At 36.3% G+C, this 24,250-nt stretch overlaps 1 protein-coding gene across 4 annotated transcripts in view; it reads left to right on the forward strand.

Annotated features, from left to right (window-relative positions):
• Positions 1 to 24,250, forward strand: part of PHF14 (PHD finger protein 14) — a 161,748-nt gene that overhangs the window by 123,576 nt on the left and 13,922 nt on the right. For 2 of the 4 annotated variants that reach the window (XM_017830359.1, XM_017830361.1), the window contains exon 18: positions 4,144 to 4,257. The exons of 1 other annotated variant lie outside the window; for it this stretch is intronic. In XM_017830359.1, coding sequence (XP_017685848.1) covers positions 4,144 to 4,257 — 114 coding nt within the window. Of the gene's footprint in view, positions 1 to 4,143; positions 4,258 to 5,897; positions 5,981 to 24,250 lie in introns of all 4 variants that reach the window. One more of the 4 variants, XM_017830360.1, reaches the window with a different exon arrangement.

Raw genomic sequence — 24,250 nt, forward strand, 5'->3', positions numbered from 1 at the left:
TAATTTTCAACTGGACCAAAGTAAAGGATGATGTATGAAAACCGATGCAGAGTTAACATAATATATTCAAACCTGTCAGCTTGAAATCATCAATAAAGGATTTGTAGGTTGATTTGTTTCAATTCTTTTTTAGTTTTGTTTTAAAGAAGCAACGGCAGAAAAAATAGTGTCTGTTTGGCTGGTATGAACACCCTTGTAAGACACTATTTTTCCATTATGTTGTTTCAAATGGAAATTCTTATGCTTTCTAGCAAAGTATTTTATGCATACTTTTAAAAATATACATAATTTTGCATTTTCGTCAAAATAAGAAGCTGTGTTGAGTCAATGTCTGTGCTGACAGTAACGTGGAATGGTAAACAATTACAGTACTTTCTTAGCATGACGTGCATTGCCTATGACTATACATGTCTGTATATACATATGAAATGCCTGTATATGTGTCTTGATCTTGAATTAATGGTCTGGTTTTTGAAAAGCAAAATATAAAAATAGTAAAATTCTCAAATTAAGCCACAACATCAGCATAGCATAATACATAAATATCTCCCTTTGAAATCTATCGCTTCCGTGTGGCTCACAAATGAAATCCACATCTGTTTTGTACACAGTATTGATTTTTCAGCTTACTGTGACAGTAATACTTCTGCACAGAAAAGGACAAAACTAAAAGCACAATATATGTTCCTATACAGCAAATGCAAATAGCAAATACACAAACTGGAATGAAGGGAAGAAGAGAACTGAATGCTGCCAAGACTAGCAAGCAAGTTCCATCCCAGGACTGGAATATCTGATTTGTTATGTATTTGTGTCAACATGCAACCAAAATAATATTTTTTGCAGAACTGAGATTGGTTCAAGCCAATGCAGTTGTAGTATCTTAAACTGCACAAACATTTAGGTCACAGGAAAAGAGCCATAGTTCAAAGCAAGAAATATCTTGCATAAACATGCAGAATATCTACACATTTCATGTTTCCTCTTCAACGTTTTGTAAATCCAAGAAGAACCATGTTCTGAGGAGCTTTGATCAAAAACTAAATTTTGCAGACAAAACTTAATTAGTGAAAATTCAGAATTTGTTTATAATGCACTTACATTTTCACAAAGAATTTCTACATTTTCAGGGAGCTGGAAGTACCATTTAGTAGTGGGTTTCCCCTGTAATTTAATAATTATTACAGTTAAATACTGTGATCCATTATAAAGCTATTCATTGATCTGTCTGACTTGAAATAGAAAATTTCTGATTTTTCCTATGTAGTTTAGAAAATATAATAATAATTTAATGAAATGGGAAGGGCTTAAGCACCAGAAAAGACATGTACCAGAATACTTACAATGTTAATTTTATATCCATAAACCACCATGTCCATCACTGCTATAGCTGAGGCTTACAGATCCATGAGAAGTGCAGTTAACATGGTTTTCATCCTACAAGACCTTCAAAAAATAATAAAGTGACTTTAGGAAGGACAACAAACTAATTTTAATTATTTTTGAAGTACATTTTTCCTTTTAACACCTCTTTGGTAAAAACATCGATTTAGGTCAGTGATACAGATTTTTTGCCTTTCCTTTACAAAAGTCAACAATGCTAATACTTCTTCATGTTATTTTACTTGCCAGAGTACAAATATAGGTACCAGGATTTGTTACCAGAACTGCTACACACTTACTCACACTTGCCACTTACTCATAAAACACCTAGAAGCAGCTCCATGAAAGTTCTCATTTGCAAATGAGAACTTTTCTTGTTGTACCTTACATGAAAGGATCTCATTCCATTTACTGAATATGTCTGTTTCTGAAAGCTGTATTTTACATGTTGCCAAACTGGTTTAGAACAACATAGATTGCCTGTGTTACATATGTTCAGGCTCTCCACAGTTTTCCTAAGAAGTGACAACAGTGTGAAAAGAGATAACAAAACCAGTGGAATTGGAAAAGGAGGAGTATTTTCTTGGGTTGATTTCTGAATAATAGAGTAAATTTGGTTTCCATCCATCTCCCTAAAAATGAAAGTATTAAATTAGTCAGCTGGTTCTTAAGGAACTATTGAGAAGGATGGCCAAGCTGCTGGGGAAGAAGATACTCAAGACTTGATGTGAAAAAGAATCCATGGCCCTATTGAGATAAAAGGAATTTAGCAAGAATATATGCTTACCAAATTGCAGTTTCTCAGGTAATTTTTGAAAAACACTGTTTATTACTTTAAAAAAACCACTAGTAACAGAAAATGGTTGCCACCATTATCTGGAAACAGGTAATAACAGCATAACAAAAGTTTGTTCAGGCACAAAGTACAAGCAGAATTCAAGGAGAGAAATCACTGAACCAAAGAATTCAGACAAGTATATCATTTTCTTCCAGGAGATGTGGTTGTTACTTTTGTTTTTGTAAGTAGCACAGAAGAGCTGCTGGAAACATATTGAGCTGATAAATTGCATGGCACTGATTTAACTTTCTCAAGGAGAAAATAAAACAGTACTGTTCCATACTCAGAGTCAGCTCATGGCTGTTTGGGTCAACAAGAAGAAATATTCTCATCCCCATAGTTCACTGGGAACCAAACTGAGTGGCCCTAGCCTTTGAGAGAGAGAGGATGTTTGCCTGTGCAAGTCCAGGCAAAACAGTGAGCTGTCAGGATTAAAAGGATGCAAAGTTTCTTTTGATGGCATATAGCATAGGGAAAATTAGACTTCTGTTGTCAGATTGCTGGAGATGTTTTCCCTTGCAGTTCATTGTGTTTGGCTGTGGTCTTGATATTCTTCCAAAATATCTCCTTTTTCCTTTTGTTTCAGAGATCCAGTATTCTGCCCATAAAACAGTTCAGTGCAATGGCATTTGGACTTCACTGCTAACATTTTAATTGATGGTATTCTTTAGTCTTCACTGAAAGCTATTTTTTCCTGAAAGCTGTTTTTTCCTAAAATGCCTTCCTGAGACCAAACCTTAAACTTAACGTGGCAAGCCACAGAATGGGTCAGAATATTCTTTTTCTAAATCACAGAGAGGTGATACCATGAGAAAGGCGTAAAAAGCTTTATTTAAAATATTTAGGCTCAGAAAGTATTTTTTCAAATTTATAGTCTCTGGGAACCCCCTCCATGTTAATTCTTTTATGGTACCTGGTCTTATCCGTGATTCTCTGTGTGACTCAGTAATGGTTGTTGGACCAGTGCTCACTTTTTTCCCTTTCCATACATTGGGCTAAACTGCAGTTGCTGACTATTATCATTATGAAATTTTAATTTACTTTTTTAGAGGTTGTTATGTTCGAAAACTTAATAATGAGCTCTGCGGCTTGCAGTTTTCAAAAGTATAATCTTGATTTCCTTGCAATTAATGAATGTAGAAAGGAAGTGATATATCAAAAACACACATTCTGCTTGCTAAGCGATGACATCTAAAATATCTTCTGTAATGAGCATCACGACAAGCACAGTAAAGATTGTACCGATTAATAGATTTTTTTCTCTCTAGTAAAATATCTCAGTCTATGCAGTTATCAAAACCTCTGTGTGAAGCAGGGAAGGTATTAAAGTGGTTTTTATTTTGACTGATCTAGTAGCGTTGCATTGCAAAATCAAGGCAATTTGGAAAATAGAATGCAAATTACTTAAGAATTTTTATTTTATTTTACTGTAGTGTTAAATTTACTAATAGACAGCAAACTCTACTCACTTCTTTATTGGGTTGTGTGCTGTATTGGTTTACAGTGATTGGTAAAATACATTTGTGGAGGGTTGTTCTAGCATGGCTCCAGCGGTTATACAGAAACCTGTAATGTAATATTCTTAATATTCCCTTCCTTACAGTTCAGAAGCAGGGGTAGGTACGGGTAAAACAAGCACGCTTATTCAGAACTTTGCAATTCTGAAATGCCATATAACTGCTTAATAAGTATTATAGTGCTCTTGTGAAGAAAATATTACTATTTTGAGAGAAAATATATGACAAATGTTTTTGCCTGAGATAAAAGAAGTTGCCCAGGCTAAAAAGAGTAGATTTCCAGACCTCAAGTATTTTTTATTTCTCTGTTTGTGCTTAGAGCACAGTTCCTCTGAAAAACCTCATTTTCTTGGCGTGCCACGTCAACACGCTGCTGAGGGGTCTGTTTGTCTCTGTTGCCCTCAGGACTCCGAGCCGTCAAATGAGGTGGTCTCAGAGGCCCCAGGTAACGTGGTACCCTCTACCTCAAGAAGTAGCTCTGAAGAGCTGATATCGGTGGCACAGAAACGTCCAGAAGAGGTAGGACATTCTGTGTCTGTTCTTTTCCAAGATTAACTGTTGGGGGATACACATTTGCCTCTGTTTTTCATGCCTAGTGTTGTTTTTCTAATAACAGAGACTTTTTAAAGCTAAAACTCAATCTTATCCTCCCATATCAACAACGTGCAAGACCAAGGTGAATCTCAGGACCTTGATTAATGGTACCCATAAGCCAAGTATATTCCATATACTACCTTTTAAATACTATTTCTTATTGTCACTAATTAGGAAAATTTTTTCTTGTCTTTCATACCACAATAGTAACAGGAGTCCTGTTAGATTCTGGCAGATTAAATTTCAGTACACTAAAGAGTTATAAATCTGTACATAGGTATATAGGTAGATATAAGCCTTTTGACATCCTTCACAAAATTTAAGTGTGTCTAACTTCTGGTTGTGCAAAGGAAAGACCCTTGTTTCTATTGTACCTTTTTTTTTTCTCTTGTTTTCCAAAAATGATACAAGATGCTAATGATGTAGTCTGATCATTAGTTCATACTCCCTGTTTTTATAAGCAAAGGTGCTTGTAAGGTAGTTCCATAGTGTAGCCAATGACTTAAGGTTTTTTCTGTCCCTGCAATGCATCCTCATCACAGTACAAGAGGAGAGATTGTCTGCAGAATTCAGACTCACAACTTCATTTCATGGTGGCAATAATTTTCTAAGAGTACCATTATTATCCTTAAATTAACCCTTCCTGTGAGAAGTAAGTCCTTCCTTTGGAGTAGCCTTAGCCCGATTAATCTCAGCTTCCTCAAACAATTTAGGTATTACTATTATTATTATTATTAAAAATACTCCCAAGAACCAGGTAATATAAAGATTAGTCTTTCATGGGTTTTTTCTGAGATTTCTTTTGACTGTAATGTTCGCAGTAAAGGAGAGCATGAAATACTAGCCAGAGAAAACACGATGCCATTTATGTAGCCTTTTAATAATTATCAAATATCTTCATTCTTCTGATAGTCTTGTCACTTAATCTGAAGAATAGGGAAGTCCACAGTACTGGGCCAGAGGAATCCTTAAGAGTGTCTTCTGGATGAAGACCAAATAGATACTTTACTTATTTTGGAATATCACTACATATTCCAAGATAGGAAGTTAGGTTAGCACATCTAAGCAGTCCTGAGGTTAGAGTAGTATAATCTTTTAGTAATACTTTTGTATGCATTCTTGAGTAGCAAATGGGACCTCTAGTCTATGGAGGGATGTGGGTTCTACCTCTTAATTCTAAGTTTTGCCAGCTTGTCTGACTTCATTGGAGAAATTAAAATTGGAAGCACAGATGATGTTTAAAAATAAAAAGATGAGAAGTGCTGCAGAAAGAGGAATGAAACATGATTAGTTAGTAAAAGGTGACCAAGAGGAAGATGGATATACAGCTTTTGCTTTTGTGGAATAAAACCAGCTAAAATGTGGGGGAAAGGAAACTTCAGAAAATCAAAAGGTGGGAATATACCTTTCAAATTTTACTGAATAGCTCAGCAATAGTTTATATTGAAGCTGTTTTACTGAATGTGAGGTTACATGTTTTATAAGGGAGTGAGACTTTCTCCAGGCATATTAATGCAATATAAAAGAGAGAGAGGTGAGTCAGAAAGAGTTTTGTGGTTTTGCAGGGAACCTTGAGAGGGGAGCACCAGTATGCTGAATTTCCAAATTCAGAACCCACCATGAAACAACCCATCTAAGTTACACTTGGGTAAGTCAGCATGATAAACAAACATTTGTGAACTACACCCTAAAAAACAGGTCAAAAAAAGTGTTTGCAGAGTTTGGCTTCAACTAGTGCCTTTTTTATTTTTCATTTTATTCAAAATCTCCTGCTAAGTCTTTCAGTATCTGCTTAATGAGTTAATATTGGAAATTGACTACAGCTGCTGACTGCTGCATTATTTGTATGATTTATGTCTCATCTGAATTCAACCCATCAGTACAGCCATAGAAAAGAGAAATAGGAGAAAAGATTAAAGAAGGCAAAGTGGCTAACAGCTAAGGATTTTGGGAAGGTGGAGAAAAATTGTGAAGGATGTAGAAAGCAGTATTCAAAAATACTCTTGGGCTCACAAATGTGAGGACACACAACTTGTAGTAGGGGAAAGTAAGAAAAATCCCATGAGTTACCACGTTAGAGTTAAGTACAGATTTTTCCTAATTACAATTTGTTTTTCTCTTAGGTAGGCCAGTCTGAATCTAACACTCATTTACTTGTGTCATGAGTGGTATGACATTTGTGGGATATAATTTGATCACTCAGATGAGGCTTTGTTCTACTTGTCTAGTCATTCCTCCTAATAGAAATAATGGTTTAATATTGAGCTCTCTTCAACAGGAGGGCAGGATGGCATCCAGTCCTCTTATTGCTGCACTTCTTTCCAACCTCTTTTCATGCTCTAAAATCAGATTTAACTGTGTGTAGGATCGGAACAGTGTCCAGCTATGTGGCATAGGACAAAAGCCATTGCAGAAATGATTAACATATTGAATGTTTAGATTTAGACACCTGTGAAATTTTTATACCTGTGAGGGATTCAGGAAAGTGTGTGTATTCATCAATGTACTTCAGATGCAGAAACACTTTGGGTTATAAAGTAACCAAGCTGCCCTTAAACTTATAAATATACTTTATTCTGTGTTTTCAAAAGTTGTACAGACCTCAGTAAAATTTAAGTTGTACAGATTTAAATGCCTGAATAATTTTAATTAGTGTCCATCCTAAAAAAAGGAAGTTTCCTCTGGTTGAGTTAATATTGTGTATATTTATTGGATTTTTTAAGAATTAGGATTGAAAAGTGGAATTGAAAGAAGAATTCAATGCATTTGAAAGTGGATAGGTGTGTGTCATCCTAATTTCATTGTAGTTTCATTAAACCTTCTGTCATGGTTTGAGATAGCCCCAAAATCCAATCCCCTAGTCTAAGCCCCCTCCCACATCTCAACCTAATGTGAGATGGGTTTTTCCAGACAAAACACACCAGACTCAGAATGGGGGAAAGGGAATATATTACAATGACTGTACGGATAAATACCATATCACATTATACACACGATCACAATATCTCTACCATGACATATAGTATTTACAATGATCAGATCTCATCTCCCCTCCAAATAAAAGTCCAGGAGGGAAAGAAGGACAGATCCCTTCCAGTCTCTGAACAGCAGGAGCATCTTCCAAGGCAGCAGGTTTCTTCTTCTCATGCATGCAGCAGCTGTGGCTGGCTTTCTGCCAGCATCCACGAGGGAGGTATCCAAGCCTCTCTCTCGGCCCCATCGCCTCACAACCGAGGGGTCTTCCGTGGACTTTGTCACCCCAGACAAGGTCGTTTCACCACGGTCATATCACAAAGGCACAGGGGGGTCTTCGTGACGGTCTGGTATCTCTTGCAGGGCCTCTGTGCCCTGTTCTCAGGCTGCCACCGTGGCAGCAGTGCGAGGGGGGAGCCAAGGTCACCCCCTCTGCATTCCATCTGGCCGTCCCGGTCCAGCTCCGGGACATCTTTGAGCTTCTTAGCTCCTCTCTCTCTCCAGTACTGCTGTACTCCAAGGCTCCTCTCAAATAGGAGTCCATTTACTCCTCCTCTCTCTAGGAGAGGTCTCCAAGGGAGTTTTGGGGTCTGGTATTCAGTCTTACCCCAAACTCTGTAGCTCTGCTGCTGGCTCTCTCTCTCTCCCTTTCCAGGAGTCCTTTCTGCGATGCTGCATGTCTCTGTTGCTTCTCCGGTTCAGGTCTTATCTGTCCTGGCTTTGTGCCACTGTTTCTCTAGTCAGTGCCGGCTGCTGCTCTGCGCCCATGGAGAAAAAACATCTCCCGGCATAACTACAGACATTTGGTCCAGTCTAACACTGTTCCAGGTCTTTGCAGTCCCCTCCCAGCCAGGGGCTGGAAGGGCCCAGAGGGCCCAAGGGGCTCCGAGCCCCTTCCTCGTGGCTCACAACATGGCCACCACTCCAACAACCAAAACTACAACTCATCTCTTCCGGTGCTTGTGATATGTTTACATTTTTGCAGGAGCGCCCATTGGGCAAAACTTCAAAACATCCAGGGGTTTCCACCCCTTGGGGTCTACCACTTTTCAGCCTCTGGGGGAAAAACCAAGGTCCAAACCACCACACCTTCCTAGCAGTTTATGTAGTATTGGTGGTTTCCCTCCAATAGTAATGCTTAAGACAGGAATTTTGTTCCCACAGGCCTTTCAAAATCCAGAACTGTACCAATGTTAGTATGCCCTGAGTCAATACATTAATTTTTTTCTCTGATATCACACATTCTTTACCATGAACAGATGAAAGAAAATTCTCTGGACACCGTGATTATTTAAAATGTTTTAAATGTAAGAATACACCTGTTTGAATAACACTGTAATCATTTGACAAAATTGAAAGGCTGATGAATCAGCTTTCATGACCCTTACTCTGTTTTCTGTGGTCTCCTTCACTGTGCATCTGGCAGTTGCAGCATATTTAGTAAATATATTTATATAGGGTTTTTTGATGGCTATATAGTGGCATTGAAGAAAGTGAAGGTTTGCTGTTAAAGTAGTTTTACTTTCCCTTTCTCATGTAGTGGCTAAAGAGCAAGATCTGTGGGCTGTATCTTGATACCACTTCTCATAGCAACACTTTACTCCACAGGGATTGATGGTATCAATGGTTGGTTATCCAAGTAAGAAAATACTAGTTTTGACAGTTCCCTTAAACCTGAGTCTCATAAGAGGCATATTTTCATCTTTAATTAGAAGTAAAATAGAAGTACATGAGTTATATGTTTTAATTTCCTTTACCAATCCTGTGGCAAATCAGTTAATCATGTTTTAATAGTGTAAGCCTGGAGGCTAACAGAGCTGATCTTTTTGAATGTCTGCATTGCCAGAACAGTACAGAGGAAAAGCTGTGCCGTCCTTTCTTTTGCATAAAAAAATTAATTAAACAACCAACCCTATTTCCCCTACAAGAAAAGCATGTATAAGGCATGGAGCACTTTAGGGTAAAACATGAATGATGTGTTGGTTGCATATGAACATGAATAGGTTATGTATCTGTGGTGCTTTTTTGAGTGCTGTATTAAAACTACAAAAGCTGTGCAAAGCATTGTGGTTCTAAAGACAGACTGTAGTTGCTATAAATATGTTCTTCTTGTCATAGTGTTAATTTAAAAAAAAAAAAAATAGTTACCCACATAGGGTGAGTTGAACTGCATATTTAGTTTTTGAACACTAATTTTTTTTGTTTAACTTCTGAAGGGATTTTCCACTCAGAAAAGGAATTGGAAATGTCCATGCTGTTTGGACCTAGCAGTCTGTTTTCTGATGAAAATCATAAGTGATAACTTGTTAGTTATTTTCTATCATAGATAAATAATTCCCTTTTATATCAGTAGTTGTGGGACTGTGATTTTGGAATGAGGTTAATTTGTACTCTGAGCCTTCTGCTACACTTATATCTGCAAACAGACAAAACACCAAAAAAAATACACCACGAACACTAAATGATGTGCTTTAACAAAGAGAAGAAAACACTGGATCTTCTGTGTCATTCATTCCCTAGTAGATGTAGGATGGATCCCTCCAGTGCATTTTTTAGTACTTTTTTCTGGTTTTAAAGCTTTTGAGCAATGGTGGTTTTCAGGATTCCAAGGCCTTTTCCTTTACAGTCTTTTACAATAAACATCCTGTAAGGTGTTTATTACAGAATGTTTATTATACCACTCCTCTTTGTTTTCTATGAGAGAAAAGGAAAGAGTTGCGACAGATTACAGAACGGGAATTGCTATGCATTTCAGATATTTTCTGGGCCTAAGTCAGATTCATTGTAGAAAAGACTGATATTTGGTTCCTTGACTGAAATGTGGTGATTTGGCTCATAATCCATCTCTTCTTGTCAGAGTGTGTCTTCCAGCCATCAGACTCATTTATCAAAACAGAAGAGTTGAGTCACCTATTCAGATCATTTGGCACTCAAGAGATTTGTTTGATTTTACTTTTCATGCTTCTACAAGAAATTATTATTATTATTACTGTAGTTCCCATTAATATTTCAGAACAAAGGTGCTTAGCCACATGCCTAAAGAGCCTTAGAGTCTGACTGTGTTAAAAGTGAATTAATAATGAACAGAGGAAAGGAACATAATACCTTTGACTACTGAAGTGGTTCCTCTGTAAAATAAACTGGGAAATACAGTTAAGCATGTAAATGCACTGGAGTTAGGAATTCATATTTTCCATTTAATCTCTTCACATAACTGTTTTATGTAATCTTCTTAATAACTAAACCTAAAGGTCACAAGATGGCTGGAAAATGCTGCCATGCAGTTCTGCTTTTGAAGTCAAAATTTATTTATGTATATTTAAGCTGTAAATGGCCTTATGAAATGAGGGCTCCTCTTAGAAGAATATTATTAATTTAAAAAATGAATTAGGTCTGTTCAAAATTTCCACAAATCCAAGACATTTTTCTTTATTTAACCTTTTCACAGTCTCTGCCCTTCTTTAAAGTACATTCAGTCCTATATCATCTGTTACCCAGGAAGGTATTTAATACATGACTGGGCATCATTTGCATTATACAAGAAGATTAACTTTACAAGCTCTGTTATTAATCTGAGTAGCTCTACATATTGACCTATGAAAGAACATAATTAAGTTAGCTTAATTAAGTTAATTAATTGTTACACTCTGATGAACTTACTATTGAGAGGAAATTAAAGGCAAATAGAAAATGGCATTCATTGGTTTGAAATCATATTTTAAAGGATTTCACAAAGATACTTTATATATAGATGACAAAAATATCTATTGTGTAATAACCAAAGCTGAGACAATTAAAATCCCTGCAGTTTTCTCCTTTATTGCCTGACATTCAGCCATATTTCTAAAAGTAATTTAAAAAGTGTGCTAAAAAATTAGAAAAAAACTGTTGTGGGTTTCTTTTTCCCTAATATCCAAATAAGTGAATTCAGAAATCAACACCACTGTCTATATATGGACTACAGAGAAAAGCACACCATCAAAGTTAAGGGATTTGATACCACACTCTCCTTTGGGGTAGAGGAAGGAGGGAAGGATTGAAAGATCCCCCCCAGGGGAGCAGTCAGTCCCCCTTCACATGTGCATACTCATCAGCTTAAGAATGTCTTTCTCCTGCAGTGGTGGAAGGGAAAGGAGTGGCACTCCTGGAATTTACTCCAGTCAGCTGCATTTCTGTTGTCTGGAGTGCCTGCAGGTTCACTGCAGGAAAACATTCAGGGTTTCAGCACAGATCCTGTGCATGATAGACCCTCTGCACGACTTGGGCATCTGGGAACCTTCATCAGTCTTGGTATGCACTGATATGTACCCTGCAGATCATCCGTTCCAAGTAACCGTAATTAATAAACAGCAAGAGAAAAATGGCAAAACATGCAAAAAATGTGCCACGATGAATGCTGCAAATGAGAATTTTATTAATCTCTGAGATTCATTAATTTTGCTGTGGCTTTAAATGGGAATTATTTTCCATGAAGAATTATTAGTTCTCTACTATTTCTTTTTCTTTATTTGCCAGGTCTATGCATTTTCTGGATGGCATCCTCAGAGATTTTAGGATTTCTGCTTTCTTTTTGTTGTAAAAATTAGTATTTTAACTCAAGTAAAAATATTTTCCCTGAGGTATTATTCTTTGGCATTTCCAGATCACATGACAGGATCATTGATCTGTGGATACATTCTCTGGAAAAACAGCAACATTGAAAACAGGAAAGCAGTGGCATTTAGGATCACTTGTGTACAGATTTGTATTCATATTCTGAAGATAGATAAGTTGGAATTGCATTCCTCCAAAGAGAAAAAAAAAAAGATCTTTCCTTGAATGATACTAGAAACAACTTTTAAAATTGATAGGATCAGAAAAAGCCATTAAATTGCCTCTACTGTATATTTAATAAGACACGTTTAACACCTTGCCCACAAAAAAAAAAAGAAAAATTAATTTTTGTAAATTAAGTTTGAAATGAGCATGTTGTTAAATTTGGCCCCTTTAAAGTGTTGTGGAGCATTAAACAACTTGTTATATTCTAAGAGGAAAGAACAGCATTAATTTCAGCTTCAATGACATGCTTAAGTCGTAATTTACTTTTTTTGTTAGAGGAAGGGAGTGGAAAATTGATTGGAAAATTAGAATTAAGCAAGCTTTGGGGAAAATACTAGGAAATTGTTCAAGTTGAAGGCTGTTTCCCACCTGCTGTATATTTTGATAGATGTATTGATGTCAGTGAACTTCAGTGTACCTGCGTGCACTGTCTGGTCAGCTTTGACTATTGCTTTGAGATATCCGTGAGGTGGCACGGTGCCATGTTGTGGAAGCTACTGTTGCCATTTGCTGTGTGGCACCTGTGATGTACAATGGAAGTTCTTTCCTGGAGGAAAGTAAATGTAGCTCCTTTCTTCGATATTTTATGTGCACACTCCTAATGTTCTTTCTTTTTTCTTTCTCTTCTGAGGGATTTGTTGTCTTCTCTGTCTTCTCTCTTATCTGTAATATTTGAATGAAAAATTAAGCTAATACATTCTCTGGTCATTGCATGCAGTGTAAGTATTAGACTTCACATTGCACTATATGAACAAAGCAGTGATCCTTTTTCTAGGTGATACATGATATCAGAAATTTTCCATTTTATTTTAATATGACAGGTTGAAAATATCATCAGAAACCCTTTAATTTATTATAGGCTAGATTTCAGATAATGAAGCTTGAGCATAGTTGAAAATTTCAATGTCATCCTTAGGGGAATGAAGATAAGCGGAAGTCAGTCAGTAATCATTAATATAACGTAGGTTATATAGATTTTCCCTGCCCAGTTGCTTCAGGGTTATCTCTAAACTGCAGTGCAATCCAAGTAGTGTTCCAATGCTGCTTCATCGAAGTATTGTTTCTTTGCATTTCTCTCATTGTTAAACAGAATCTTTAGACATTGAAGAGCTCACATTGCCTAAATATTTCAGTGCAGTAGGATCAGTGATTTGTTATTTGTTAGAATGGCTCTTTTTGCTATTAATGTATATTTTTGTGAGTCATATATACATTAATCTACCTTAATTAACAGTAATTTAAAACTAAATTTATGTTAACTTCAAGGATGTGTTTCCTGAAGACTATCAAGTAGATTAACACACACCATTATCTTTAATAGCCCTCACTGACCTGCTAAATCCTTCTTAAGTGAACAGTTTTCCTATAATTAATTTTTTATTTTTAAGAATGGCTACTTAGCTATCTGAGTCTCCCAAAACCTCTAGATTACCTGGAATACTCATAACTATATATTCTGTGCTGTAGTTATGGGCTTTATTTTATTTAGAAACTAAAAGCGTTCCTGAAAATATAGTTAGATTCAGAGAAACTTAGACTGTGATGAGGAATGGTATGTTTGGGAAGTTGGTTCTCCATTACCCAGTGCTAGTGTGTTTTACTCTGCTAAGGTTCTTGTTTAATTTGGTTGAAATCATCACAGGAAATTAGCACACACACACCTCCTGTCAATAAAGATACTTCCATGTCCCCTTATAAGGAGTGCTTCGTATTGTTCTTCATATACACAATAGAGGTGGAGAGACGCCTACTGCGAGACTTAGCAAGCTAAAATTATTTGAAAGATGCTTGCAGAGGACTTCTCAGGGCACCTGGAGGAGGCTTTAGCCTAGGGAGGTGGCTAAGATGGGGTTTGGAGATGCTCTGCAATTCAGGGGCCAGCAGGCCAAGCCCTCAGCCAGTTTACACCAGCCCAAGCCCACGCTGCTGCTGAAAGGGCAGTCTGTGTTCACAGCCTTCCTGCTACTCTTGTTGGACCAGCAGATACGTGAGCTGGGTTGGTGAGCTGGTCTCGCAGACCAGGCATGGGTGGTGGAGGATATACATAACTGTGGACCACGACCTCCCTTTTCAGTGTCAGCATGCAGCACGGTCCAGGACTGACAGTGAGATTGCATTGTCATTTTTGTGCTCTAGAAAAAATAAATTAAAATAATCTTCAAAATACTCATTATTGTTCCTGGCGTTAATGTATTAGCCAGTTCTTCTGTATTTATCCATTCAAAAAGAACACTTTTTACTTATTTTACGGTTGTTTTCTCAGTTTACCCCCTACAAGAGTAGGCTTGTCATATCTGGGTTGTTCAGGAGATTGACTAAAATTAAGAGCTACTGCCTAATGTTGTAACTAATAAAAATCCTGCTTCTTTCTGTAAGTTAGGATCCCTTACTCCTTGTAAGATTTTCAGACAGGTGATCAGTTACACAAAATTTAAACTGTGATTTGGTATCAAGAACTACAAGCACTGGAATTCACAGAAAGTGAATGAGGTGGCAGTGTGCCCATGTGGCCAAGAAGGCCAATGGCATCCTGGCTTGTAGCAGAATTAGTGTGGCCAGCAGAACCAGGGCAGGGATTGTCCCCCTGTACTGAGCAAAATGATGAGGCTGCACCTTGAGTGCTGCATTCAGTTTTGGGCTTCTCAGTACAGGAAAGACACTGAGGTGCTGGAGCATGTCCAGAGAAGGGCAACAGAGCTGGTGAAGGGTCTGGAGCACAAGTCTTATGAGAAGTGGCTGAGTGACCTGGGATTGTTCAGCCTGGAGAAAAGGAGACCTCATCACTCTCTACAACTACCTGAAAGGAGGTAGCAAGTGACAGTATCAGAAGAAATGGCCTGAAGTTGCGCCAGGGAAGATTTAGATTGGATATTAGGAAAAATGTATTCAAGGAAATAGTTGTCAGACATTGGAACAAGCTGCCCAAGGAAGTGGTTGAGTCACCATCCCTGGAGGTATGTAAAAGACTTGTAGATGTTGCACTTAGGAACATGGTTGGACATGGCAGCATTAGGGTAATGGTTGGACTTGATGATTTTAGAGATCTTTTCCAGCTAAAGGATTCCATAATTCTGTGATTCTGTGTTCAAATCTAGGATTCTACCCTGAGAATTCTCTTTGAAACTGGAATAAATTCAAGTAGTAGGTTCTAATTTGGGGGAGAATTACAATCGAAATTCCAAAATGAGCAGTCAGGGGAGAAAGTTGCCTTAAATTTGTACAACCAAACGACAATAGAATTGTTCCCTGTAAGTTTTTCAACCCATTGATTGTACTTGACTCCAGTGTCCTTCAAATTTTCAGTAGACTTTTGTGTGTAGGCACTCACTATAGGTAAACTCCGTTAGTCCAGTATTGGTCACATGGGGTGGGTATTATGAAAATAAATGTCCAGAGTTTAGGAGGATAAAGACAGGCCTATAAAAAATACCTGGTAGAGAAGTATAGAAAATTAAGTCAAAATAAAATCATATTTCTTCTAATGTAGCTCTGAATTTGGGAGGTATGATACTCAAAATGGAAGACAACATACAAAAACCATGAAGAAAGTGAATACAAGGAAAGGAGCAGAGATTTTTTTTTTTAATTCATTTTGAATGCTTATTTTTACTCTTATTTTCTGACAGTCTTTATTTATATAGTCAGCTCTCGGAAAAAAATCTTAGTAAGTCGGCATTTAAAAATGGATTCATCCACAGAATATAATTTGTGTGCATGTGTGCATGCTGTGCAAAATTTTAGATGTTTGTTTCTGCAAAATATTGCTTGTTTTAACAGCCTCTTTCTAGTTTCAAGGGTGGTATTTAAAATGAGGATACAGACAAGAGTTATAGTGTCATTCAGAGCCTGTAGAGATGATCATTAGATCACCATTGCTCATGTTGTAGCCTGATAAGCAGCAGAGTAAAAATAACCCAATTTTGAAGTCGTGTTGTTACTTGAGAAAGCTTTTAGTGTCTGCAGAGGCACTCAGTAATTCAAAAAGGGGAAGCTCATTAAAACCTTACAAAAAAAGTAAATCCAAGCCCTGTTCCTGTAGGAAAGATGAAGTTGAAGAAACTTCCTTCTTAACCAGAAGCATGACACCCTGCAAGATCTCTCATGCCATGGAGGGAGATACATTTGATCCCTCCATCTCTCCCTCAGGTTCTCATGTAGAAATACTAAACACTCAGAGAAAATTTGAAATATATTTTAATTATTTTATCAAAGGTCAAAAGCTGGAAGAATTTGGAGTGTTCTTTAAAATACTACTGTTCCTAAAGTCTACTTTTTAAAAATTATTTCTACGATACTAGGTATTTCAGACAGAATTTCTTTATCTCAAAGGTAATTCTACTTAATAATAACATTTAATTTTGGAAGCTAATATGGATAAATTTGATTTGGTCTTACCTTCATCTTGTAGTCTTCCTAGGTGTCTGCCAGTGGCCATTGAAGATAAACAGGAAACTGGGCTAGGGAAACATTTGTTCTTACCCATTGTAGCACTCTATTTCTATGTCACAAGTTAACCTGCTAAAGCCCATGTGTAGTGATGAAGCCAAGAAATAGTGTCAAAAATTAAAACTTTTCAGATGCACTATTGCATATGTGGTGTGGTTCCAGGTTGGATTTTTTTTTAAAGCTAAGTTAGCATCTCTGAATTGTGATTTATAGTTCACTGTTTAATACAAATGTAGCAGTCTGAGAAAATGGCTCTGCCACTTTTCTAGAGTATTGTTACTTTAGAACTTCCTAATTTTTATTTACTGAATTAATGCTAGTTTATTTTCATTTAAATCAATATGCATTGAATTTAATAAATAAGGGATCTCTATGTTACAGTCTGTGAAGCTCTTATAACACAAATTATCAAATAATTCTGTGCAATTATATATTATACTTTTTTCATGGCAGTCTTACTCAAAAGCTTGTAATTTTGGGTATTTATTTTTAGCTCCATAATTTATATCATTGATGCATTTTAATGTTCCAGTCGGGGTTCTTTGGTTAAAAGCACTGAATAAAAAAAAAAAAAGAAAGATCATTACTTAAAAAAGCTTTCCTTTCTAGTACAAAAACAGACATTGTGCATTAGAAAAAAAAAAAAATAAAAAATATTTTGGAGTAGTTCTTTTTACTGCATTTTGGCTAGAGGTTGCACTTAATAGGATAAATCTCGTTTTTTCAAGAGGAAAGACTGATAATAAGGCTAATAATATTGTTTTAAATATTTGAAAATTTCACTTTTTTTTCCTACAGAGTTTATTATTCAGCAGGTTATAATAGCCTCTACTTCTCTGCATAATATATAAACCTAAGTTAGTAATAGAAACAAGATTAAAGACAGTGAAAAGATCACAGAATGGAACAAACAGATTCTTAGTCTTATTAATTGGTAAGCTTAAGATAGAGAGGTATTGCGCATATGAACTGAGAAATTGGAAGGTTGTTTACATTAATATTTTTCCACTGTTAAGGCTCATCATTAAGAGGCTTTATCAAATCAGACCAAGGATCTGTATCAAGCAGCTTCATCATCCATGTAGTCATGAAGTGAATGTCATCAAAAATCACTGGGCCTAAACACTTATCAGCTCACTATGGTAAAATGACTGCATTTTTATTTGCACAATAACCTCAAATCCTCATATTAAAAAGTGGCAAATTTTTTTGCCCTTTACTGTTCTAAGTGTGACACATGTAACAATTATTCATCATTCCATAGTGGATCATTTGTATCAGAGTCCTGTGTCTTTTCTCTATACATGGAATAAATATTTATGTTTTCTCATTTTTCTGAACTAGAAGATACTGATAGAATAGGTTTGAAGTGTCAACTATAATTCATTGCCTGCAAAGAAAAGCTTTATACTGATACTGTGTGAAAGGAAAAGAATATCTAAATCATTTCAGCAGCAAGCTTATAACCAAGATAATATCAGCATTTTCCTTCTTGAAAATATATATGCCATAAATTAAAGGAGGTCTTCAGTATTTTATTAAAATCCTTCTGACAAGTTTAACCCCATCTTCAACAGGAACATATGTATGAATGTGAAAACCTTTTTTTAAAAAAGGGAAGGTCAATTGAAAGTTAAAACAAGCTTGCAGTAAACTTCATACTAATCCTGCAAATATTTTTGTTTAGAACACATTAGCAAACTATGACACTTATTCAGTGTAAATTTTATTTTATACTCATTTTATTCTTATAAAAAGCTTAAGATATATCTATCTATTTTGTACAATAGTAGTTTGCAAAAAAAAAAAAAACAAGATTCACAAAAAATATGTATACTGAGTCTATTTGAATGAACTTAATTTAGTTAAAATTAGCCTTAGCAGTAAATGTAATAGTGGAGAGGTGCATATCATAGTATATAATTATGTTCAAATATACACGTAGCAAAGTAATTGGGTTAATAAAAATATAATTAGAATTCAAAGTATGTTTGTAATGAAGCGTTTTATACACAAATACTATGATTCAGTATCTTAACACATTTTCAGCTCTGTTTCCAGCTTCTTTAACAAGAAATGCAGGAAAATGTTGGTACTATTTGTAAGGAAGTAATAGCAGAAAAGTTGTATATGATGAAATCCTGAATCTGTTTTCCAGCATTTGTAGCTTTCCCTTTATTATTGTTTCAAAGTACTTCAAAGTATCATATGCCACATTTCTCTAATCCATTCAAGGCTGAGTGGTTAAGTTTCGTGCTTTCTATGTGAATGCTCCTTCCCCAAGCCCTGAGCTGGAGAAGCAGCAGCAGCAACTCCCACATTTACGGTCGCTTGCTCCCTAATTCCAGCTGCAGCTTCGCAGTCTTATGAAAGAGGTGCTCTCCAAGGCACCTCATCAGAAGAGACTTTGCTTTTTTGGAGCCAGTCTCATGCACAGAAGATCCAAAGAATCCATCAGAGGCTGGAACAGCTGTTTGCAAATAAGCAGGATGAAGTCTTGTTGTTTCTGATGTATGTGAGAATTTTACTTTGAATTCCAAGTGTTTTTTTCCAGCAATAAATTTAACTTTAATCACTCATTAGTATCACATCACGCTGATGGTGAAATAAGCTGGAAGATTTAGTAAGGTCATGTATTTAACAAGAAACATGTGAAAATATAATTTTATGGGGTATACCCAAAGTTTTCATTTACAACTGCTGCCTAGAAACTTGATAATTGTTTTCTTTAAAATATCAGATATTAAAAGACAATGTGCAAATGAATCTTTCCTTTCCATGACAAAATCATAGAAGCAGTCCATTTTATAAGTAATTAGTATGTTTGGAAGGTCATTAATGTAAAGCTGTGAATTTGTCCCCACTAGTGACATGAATAAGCTAAGTCATCTTATGGTATTTGCTGTTGTCAAATTGCATTAGCATCTTAGGCATGATAAGAATGTCATTAGTGTGAAGCAAAAATTAATTGCTATGATAAGGCAATAAAGCTTGTTTAATACTGCATGATCAGTAGCTTGAAAGAAACTTGCAATTTCAATTTTAATTCTTTCTGTAAATATTTCTAGTTTCTACAGACTCTCAATCTTTACCTTTGTGATTATTTACAGACAGAGTAGAATTTACTCTTGGATGGGCACTCTGTAGAAACAGTGTTATGGGTGACTCCATTTGCTTGCCAGCTGTCCTTGCCAGAATGTTTTCAGCATATATATTAGGGAATTTGTTGCACTATCCCATCCTAAAATCAATGTGGAAGATAAGGGTGATGAGTTATGTTTTATTCCTTCTATTGTCCACCGAATGCATCTTGTGTAAGCAAATTTTCTAACTTTCAGGGAGATCAAACACAGGAAAGAGGAATCCAAGTCACAGACATTGAAATTAACAGTGGTTCTGTATCAAACTGCATAGAAATTAATTGATTAGCTTTGATCATGCTTTGTTCAGGTCTGAGGCATCTTTTTTTAAGATTATGGTTTTTATGTACGCTGAATTTTGGTCAGCCATCTCAAGAGGCCTACGAATGACACAGTACTTCAACCCAAACAGCTGCGTACATACAAGATGAGAACCTGCTTTAACTGGTAGGTTCCACTGCTTTCTGTTTCAGAATAAGAAAGATGCCATATGAGGATATGTCTGTGTCAAAGTATGGTGTCATACCTGTTGGAAATCAGGCACTTATTTAGGCCAGCACATCCAGTTGGCTTTTGGCTATAAAGACCCATGCTAGCAACTTTGCATTCGCAGTGCATCTTTCAAAGGATTGGCTTTAGTATAGTGTGGAACAAGTTTGTCAGACAAAAACTGCATTAGGCTACCAATACGTATAGTTGCATATAGCAGGGGCTTTTCTCACTGCGGTAAATTCTCAGTATCTTCTGTTGCAAGAAAGTATGGACATCAGATGAATTGATTTCATTACAAGACAGCTTTTTGTGCTTTGAAACAGAAGTACTGAGAAGTATTTGGTTGTTTTCATTCCTTCGTAAACCACAGGAGCCTGCCTACATTGCATGAAGTATGACATCTTCATGGCAGATGGAGCAGGCACACTGACTGCTAGTATCTGATGCTTTTCAAACATACATCAATACTTCTGAGCCAAGCAAACTAGAGGATCATTTAATCTGGTGACTGCTGAATTCCAGCAGGAGAATTCACAACTTCAGAATGTTTCCTGAGGAACTTGCTTCACATCTTCCAGCACCGAAAAGCTTCATTAAGGAAGGCTACCACTTGTCAGAAATAAAGTCATGTTGCTCTTTTCATATTAGCATTCCAGTTAGCTGTAAGTGCATAGCTTAGAAATTTCAGCCAGTCAGCCAATCTTGCATTTGAAAATGGTATTACAGTGGAAGCAGTCAGGAGGGATATACTTGGGTTTTCTGAAGTGCAAGTTTCTTATACTGCATATCCTTGACTGTGCATCTCAGAGAGTGTGAGAAAAATTGTTAACTGCTGAGCATCTACTGCTTGGTTTTGAAGGGCTTGATAGATCACTGATTCATAAACGTTAATGTAGAAAGGAGGAGACTGATGCACAAGCCAAGCTATTGAAGAGATCTGTCCTTTCATTTATTTGGACAGGCATGACATTTTTTTGTTAATTGACTCTTCTCATCCTTTCCTGCCATGGGTTATGAAATCATATGCCCTGAGGAAATGAAATTCAATTATGCATTTAATATTTTTGGATTAGTAGGGCACATGCATCTGGCATGGTGAAAGCAGGATGATTTTATATATATAAGTTAGTTAGAAAATTTATCTCACTTGTTATAAATATGACCATAACCTGCTATATTCCTCAGAAAATCCACAACATTTGGGAAAAAAGCTGCTATTATCGCTGTTAAAATCTGTTACATTAAGAGTATAGAAATTTGGCAGAAAATGAACACCCTTGCTTTCCAGCTAGTCCTCAGAGATCAGAGGGGCTGGATATGACACATCTCATGGCATATGTCATGGAAATCCCTTCACCACATATCTCATGGCATATCTCATGGCTATAGGCCTCATTCCTGTGGAATCTAAATCTTTTTCAGAGTTATGAAACATTAATGTGATGGAAGTTCTAACATATTTTAAAGTTTGGCTTATGAAAGTGATGACAAAAATATGTCACTGTTTCCAAATAGGTGGTGGTTGTCTGGTTGGAACATAGTCCCAAAACATGTTTGTGATTCTTCAGGGAGAGAGACTGGTACCTGTTTCAGTTTTTCCACTTTAAATGTAAAATTAGGGGAAAAATTATGTTGACAATTTTAAAAAAGTCAGATCTTTCCTTTCTAGAGAAACCTGCTCAGTTCCCCACCTTGAATATATCTCTAAGGGGTATGATTATAAGGGTAACCTTGTGCTTATATCAAGAAAAGATGTCTTCCTCCTTTCTGCACATTTTTTTACCTCTACTGGCCTAACTTTTTAATATCATGTATAAACAGTATCCTTATACTTTGTGAAAAAATGTAGAAATTATTAAAGAACAAATTTACCTTTCTGTGAAGAAGTGTGTAAAACTCACGACTTTGAAAGAAACTATGGTAAGAACATGTTTGCTTCACAAATTGTAGAAATTTTTAATTTGGGTACATACCGTTTTCTTTCTACTTCTACTCAAGACATGTTAAAGCCAAACACCTTTATGAATAGATACTAGTTTGACTAGGATAAAAAGCTTTGTGAAACTGCATACTGTGATGGGAATATCTTAGTGGTATATGTTCATCATGTTTAAGTTGCCTAAAGATTGTTGGGTTTGTATTTTTTATTTAAATCCCTGGTGAATCTCACTGCGCTGACAGGAAGTCTGACATATTCACAAGCAATGAGCAGCAATGTTATATTGCCTTTGAGATATCAATGGACTCATAGCTTCTACCAGGAGGATATGAGGATGCTGGTTTTCTGGCCCTTTCTTACCATAGACATATAGACAGCAAGCTGCTCACATCCACCAGTGTCTGTCATTAGGATATTGTCCCAGCGCTTCCTGGGTTAATCAGTTCAAGAAATTAAAAACCAAAGTAGCAATGTGCATTGACTAGGAAAATATTGTTTTCTGTGGCAGTAAAGTATGAATAAGGTTTTTCTGAATGGGCTCCTGTCTGCTGTGGGATGACTGTTTAAGGTACACATGGGTGCTTTCACCTAAGAGGAGATAATACCTGCTAAAGGAAGCCCTTGCTGAATAGGGTGGCTTATACACTTATGGGCTGCACCATTAATACCTAGTGCTGTAATAACTTACAAATCTGAGCTATTCAAGTACAATCAATTATTGTGCCTTCCCGTATAATGCCTATTCCTCTTCTTCTTGTCAGACTTGAGTCACATCTTGATATATGAGAACTATATCCCACCATAGCTAGTGCTTCATGCTGGTTTCTATGGAGCCATTTGTGGGTTAAATGTCTCAGTTAATGAGAAGCTGACTGTGTGGGATTGGATTACCACCTGAATTAGATTTCTAATACAATACTTTTCCAGGCATTCTCTTTCAGTATTTTCACAACACTTCAGTCTATATTAAGGTGGAAATTGGATTAAAAGGACAAAGCGTGAAGTCATTTGCTGAAGCAAACAGAGTGTTAGTGCCAATTTTTGTGTAAAAGGATGCTGCTGAAAGGACCCCGTGTCTCTCTTCTAATCCACAGAGAATCCCTCTGCCTCTGAGTTTAAGGACTTCATTTCCAAATACAATGCACAGGGGGTACATAAACCCCTGTTAAACAGGTCATTTTGTGCATTCATCTCTTGTTTGTTTATGGTATTAAAAATGTTGTTTTCAGCCTGGAACAATCTCATTCATGTAGAAATCACTTTGTAAATTTAAATACTGTATTAGTGACAGCTCTGTTCAGAGCAAGTATTTTAACATGTTGGGTGATAGTAAAAGCTATCTTCCTTAAATTAAAGTTTTAAATATATGAAAGAAAATTCTGCCTTTTATTTTTCTCAAAATTCATTATATGTAGAGACAATTCTCACAATATCTGAAAATGCTATGTTGCTAGGACAACTGAATAATTGCTGTTCTTGGATGTAGAGAATATTGTGTGTGAAACTTCCACTGTCCATTGAGTAAACAGTAAAGTTTAAATTGTAAGCACTAGACAGGATATAAATGATACTTTTTAAAAGTTTAAAATCAGAAACTAAATATCTGAGAGTTTCTGCATCCAAAGATATAATTCTTGACCACAATCTTAACAATTATCTTCACACAGTGCAAGACAGCCTAAAAATGAAAGTACATTCATGTAGAAAAAAACTGATCTAACTCCAGCTGGCCACTGCGGCTTTCATAGAGAGAATATGGACTACCACTTACGTTCTTTTAGGATTTGGTCTTCCTTGGAGAGCAGATGCTTCTCCTTCTGAAAAAGAGGAATAGACACCTCAATTTCATTTGATCCCACTGGCTGATATACTAGCACTGACTTGATAGTTACTTCCTTACTACGTTATATTTTAAAAATTTACTGCATTCTGTTTTCATCATTCCAAACCAGACACCTTTTTTATGCATTGCTTTCTGGTTGCTCTCAAAGCTTCTTTCCAATTCAATAATTTCCAGAAAGCAAGTTTGTATGAAATAAAACTGTTTTTCATGTGCTTTATAGCTTACTGCATATCATACAATATCGTGTAACATAAAATTCCTGCTATC

This window comes from Lepidothrix coronata, unplaced genomic scaffold (assembly GCF_001604755.1).
Source record: "Lepidothrix coronata isolate B3197 unplaced genomic scaffold, Lepidothrix_coronata-1.0 Scaffold177, whole genome shotgun sequence".
NCBI classification, from domain to species: domain Eukaryota; kingdom Metazoa; phylum Chordata; class Aves; order Passeriformes; family Pipridae; genus Lepidothrix; species Lepidothrix coronata.